The sequence below is a fragment of the Phytophthora infestans genome, genomic scaffold (genome assembly GCF_000142945.1).
Source record: "Phytophthora infestans T30-4 supercont1.91 genomic scaffold, whole genome shotgun sequence".
In the NCBI taxonomy this organism is placed as follows: domain Eukaryota; phylum Oomycota; class Peronosporomycetes; order Peronosporales; family Peronosporaceae; genus Phytophthora; species Phytophthora infestans.
Genome location: NW_003303668.1, coordinates 445,587 through 449,996, shown reverse-complemented (window position 1 = coordinate 449,996; position 4,410 = coordinate 445,587). Strand labels below are relative to the sequence as shown.

The window sequence follows — 4,410 nt, the reverse complement described above, 5'->3', positions numbered from 1 at the left end:
TGAGTGTCTTGGCGAGACGTGGGGATGGGGTGGAGCAGCAGTGGAAAATCTTCACTCTGCGTCCGTGGATGGTTCCGAATCCTAAGCGAATATTCGAGCTTATGGATCCGGGGCCTAGATCGTGGATCTGGCCGTAGGGTTGCCTTGCGGGTGTGTTCCCTTGCATTTGTAGTTCCTTTGCGTCGTACTTGCCGCCTCCTGTGACGGGATCTTGAAAGTTGAGAACCTCTAGGGTGTAACCGACCAAAAAGTAGTAAATTCGGTTAACCTGTCGGATCTGCACAAGTAAAGGAAAAGCTCACTAGGTTGTAGGATCTGGCCAATGTATTATCCAGTTATCACTACCAACACTAGATTCGAAATTCCCAACCTTCTCCTAGCTCGTACGGCCAATGTAGTTCCGGTTCTTGAGGACAGGAAGGCACTTGCGTGTTACTGTGCAAATTGAGGTCTGTATTGATATTTAAGCCTAAACCTGCCTGGATTTCTACCTTCTATGTCTTTCATCTGCTAAATCCCTTACCAGGCTCGGCTGCATGTCCCTTCTTCCCTTGACCCATCATCCCAGCTGTATTATCTTCAGATCCACCGGATCCATGACGTAATCATCATGGTCACCCTATTATGGGTACACTCATCCGGATCCAGGTCGCTTGGATCCACTTCACTGTAAGTTTGCACTCGTCGTCGATCTGAGCTCTCCCATCATCCAACATCATCTCGCAACCGTCTGTGATCTCCATTGTCCCACGAAAGTTCGAGATCCACTGTATCCATCATCCCTATACCCTGGATCCAGGTCCCTCCAGGCGGGATCCTCCCTCCTTGGATCCGAACTCGGAAGTATGGGATCCGGGGTACCTCGCGGTGGATCTTGACTCTTCATTAGCCGTGGCTACTAGATCCACCTTCAGAGGGCACCGACCATCCTGCCTTCATAGGATCCACACTCGATCCACTCTTGTATAGTATATCCCATATCCATCTTAGTGAATCCAGGTAAGGGTGGATCCGAGGTAAGTCTTGGTGGATCTTGCCTTCTCGTACGTCGCTCATATCAGATCCATCGTCATTCCATACGGGGTGCTGCTCGCCATGGCTAATCCACCACAGGCAACTTGCATCCGTGCCAGCCAACCCAAATCCTCTCTAATCACTTGAAATTGTCACTGATTCGGGATAGTGACCCCGCGTCAGGCCCGTTCTCTTATTTCTGAAAAAGCACTTCACCACATGTTCCTGGGACCTGGTCTGGGACCAGACAGCAAGAATCTGCTGTCACACTCGCAGGCCGAGGACCACGGCTTCGACATTGAGTATCATTGAGCGAAACCAGCCAGGGTACGAGGTCTACTTCTTAACAGATAAGGTGGTGCAACACATTCTACATGGGTCTATTCATGAAGATATACTCTATAAGGACCACTTTAAGGAAGGCTACCACAATTTTGTCACAAATTGGCTTTCGTCGGTAGATGAAGATGCAAGCGGAGGAGAGGCACCTAGTAGTATCTACAGGAGCGTCATTGACGAAGCAGGCATTGCTGTTGAGAAGACCGACGACCGCTGATTCGCCAAATTTGCCTGACTATGAGAAGATCGAGGTGTTACCGCCTGCTGGGCACATGCATTATGCTTCTCCAGACAGCAAGTAAATTGAGATTACAAAGTGTACGAGCATGCCAATATGTATTGCGCGTCTGAATTCGGAGGCAGCACAAGTTCCAATTGACTCTAGTCAAAGACGAGACGATGTCCCGATCTGAAGTTTCTCCTCAAGTTCTGACAAAGTCTCCACATCTAAAGAGCATAACAGCTCAGAGCGGTGGTCAACCTGCCGAAACCCACGAGTTTGGTAACAAAGTTTTTATCTTTCGCGCTTCTTAAATTCAGAGCCAAGTCGGGCGAAGCACGGGAGCTAAAAAAATGTCCCTAAAAAGTTTTAAAAGTGCTCTAATTGTACTAATTGATACTGAGATAAGCTAAGTGTAGAACATGCGATAGCGGCCTTCCAACTGAGGCGAGCGGGGGGGGGGGGGGCGTAACCGCAGCTAGCCCGCGTGGGGTGCCCCGCGAAGCAGAGCAGCTCGGAATTTGGGGAGGGGGGCCCCGCGCCGAGCTCACCAGCGAGCCGAGGATTGCACTCTCCAGTACAAACATTCTTTAAATCGCGAGCGAAGCGAACTCAAGGTGGTTTCTGAAATCACAGTTTTGTTTTACTTAATTAAACAAATTAAAACGTTAAAGAAATTTTTATTGGTCTAAAACCTAATCATTTAAAGCAATATTTGGTTTCATGGACTTGAAGGTTTTCACGCTCGTAGACCTCCTCGGTAAGGAGTAAACTGCATCGGGAAAAGGAATTGACCCCTCTTAAACCTATCAACGACGTGGAAATTTGATTTCAGCAGCCCAATCAGCGCGATACCGGCACCTTTACAGCCCGCTTTTAGTGCATTGTGCCTTTCATTTAAACTTCAATGAACATTTCTATTGCTTTGACAGCGTTCAGGGGTGAGAATACCTGACTAAAAACGTTATTTTTCGGTTAGTTTTTATGCTTAATGAAACATACCAATCTATTAAAATAGTCTTATCATAGTACTGCTGCGTATTCGTCCATGTTATGTTGCATTAGCGCAGCGATTTTGCTCGACGTTGTTGCGGAGCAAAATACAGTACGAGCAGATCCTTGAGCTCGATGTGTACATGTACATGAGATTTGCTAGAACCTCTGAGATATTATTTCAAATCGTTTTTTAGATCATCATTGGGAATAACAGAGGATCGTATCGTTTGATCATCAAATTTAATACCCTTCTCTTCCTGATATATAAAGAGTTATTAATTGTCAGACCACACTGGAAATCGAGCAAAACTCGGAGAAGGGGCTGTGCTGATTAACTCCACAAGTCATTCCGCCTAGGCATATGTATGCTGCTGACACCTCAAACGCTATTAATAGTTATACCGGCATCAGTGTGATAACAACAGTGGTCGGTAGACGACGCCAAGAATTTACATGCCTCTTAACCAGATGGGCACGAGCACCATTGCACAACAAGACATCGACTGAAAAAAACTACGGCTCTACTGCAGTGGCTCGACGACACCCTTCAACGAAGATACTTGCCTCGGACCGATTGTCTTCAGCTGTCATTCTCGGTTTCTCCGCCATGTCCTCAAGCAAGAACAACTCCCCTTTTTCCACCAAGCAACTCGCTGTCGCGGTGCTCGCTGCATCAGTTGCCTGCGGTGTCCAGGCGGCCAGCAGTAACAACTCCACTTCCGGCGACCATGCCACGTTCGGTGATATCACGTCGGGCACTGGCAAGTGCGTCACTGGAAACCCAAATAAAGGTGGAGTCACCCGAGACCAAGTGAACTGGGTCTGGGAGAACACCATGTCTAAGAACATACCAGATTTCAAGAATCTCATCTTCGATCAGCTCGCGGCAAGCAAGGGCAAGCTCAGCTACTGCGTGCGCTGGGACAACGAAAACCCACTTACTAAGGTCACAGCATCCAAATTCCAGTCTGTACTTGAGAAACAGATCAACCACTGGAACCGCTGGCTCGTCGGCTATGAATGCTGGCCATATGACCACATTGATGTCGACATTGTGGGCTACGCTGTGAAGGACAAGTCCATTATGGACTGGAGCGACAACTCGCTCGGCCCAATCTACGAAGGTATTCTTGATGGCGAGGGTAGCCCAAAGTGCCCCGATGAGTGCTACAAGCATGGTCGCGGCGATACTAGTGGCTGCAAGAATAAACCTTTCGACTTAACCCTTTGGCCGTCGACGTCAGCGGGAGAGAACGCTTTCGGTACTGGCGGTGACTGGGGCCAGCGTATCGAAGTAAACCACTTTCTGGAAATCTTGGATAAGGAGGACCAAATGACCTTGCTGCACGAGATTGGTCGGTGGTTTCGGCTTGCTGGAGATGTACCTGGGGGAGAACAAGCCTTCAGGTTTTCCTACCTGCGTGATGGACGAGGATGAAGTGCTGACTGACGCCGATGGCTGGTTGCTTCGTATCATTTTAGAGAACATCAAGTCTCGTTACAGCTTCTAGGCCTAATTGAGCGTACTTGATTTTTTTAGTAGCAAAAGATTGTTGTTAGTGTAAGTGATTAAATCAATTTCAAACTTTGAAATTGAAATTCTAAACAAGCGTGCTACGCTTAGCGGCTTGGCTTATGTGGGGTGCCTTTTTGTTTGAGTAACTCACAGTTTGTACAGATGAACCCTTTGGAAGTAAGCCCTCATATTGGAATACCCTCCGAGTATTGGCTCCCCAGGATAAAATTGACTTCTCACCTCTCCCGCGTTGTATGGAAAACCAAAAATGATTGTTATGAGGTACTTAGCTACAGAAATTCCTTTGTCAAAGGGCACCCCCATT

The 4,410-nt window shown here is 47.7% G+C and overlaps 1 protein-coding gene across 1 annotated transcript; it reads left to right on the top strand.

The window, feature by feature from the left end:
* Positions 1 to 3,404: 3,404 nt before the first annotated feature.
* On the top strand, positions 3,405 to 4,080 carry PITG_19088 (uncharacterized protein; the record flags this gene model as incomplete). The annotated part of the gene is made up of 2 exons (XM_002997023.1): positions 3,405 to 3,863; positions 3,949 to 4,080. The coding sequence occupies 2 exons, from the start codon at positions 3,405 to 3,407 to the stop codon at positions 4,078 to 4,080; spliced, it is 591 nt and encodes a 196-aa protein (XP_002997069.1).
* Between the last annotated feature and the right edge of the window lie 330 nt (positions 4,081 to 4,410).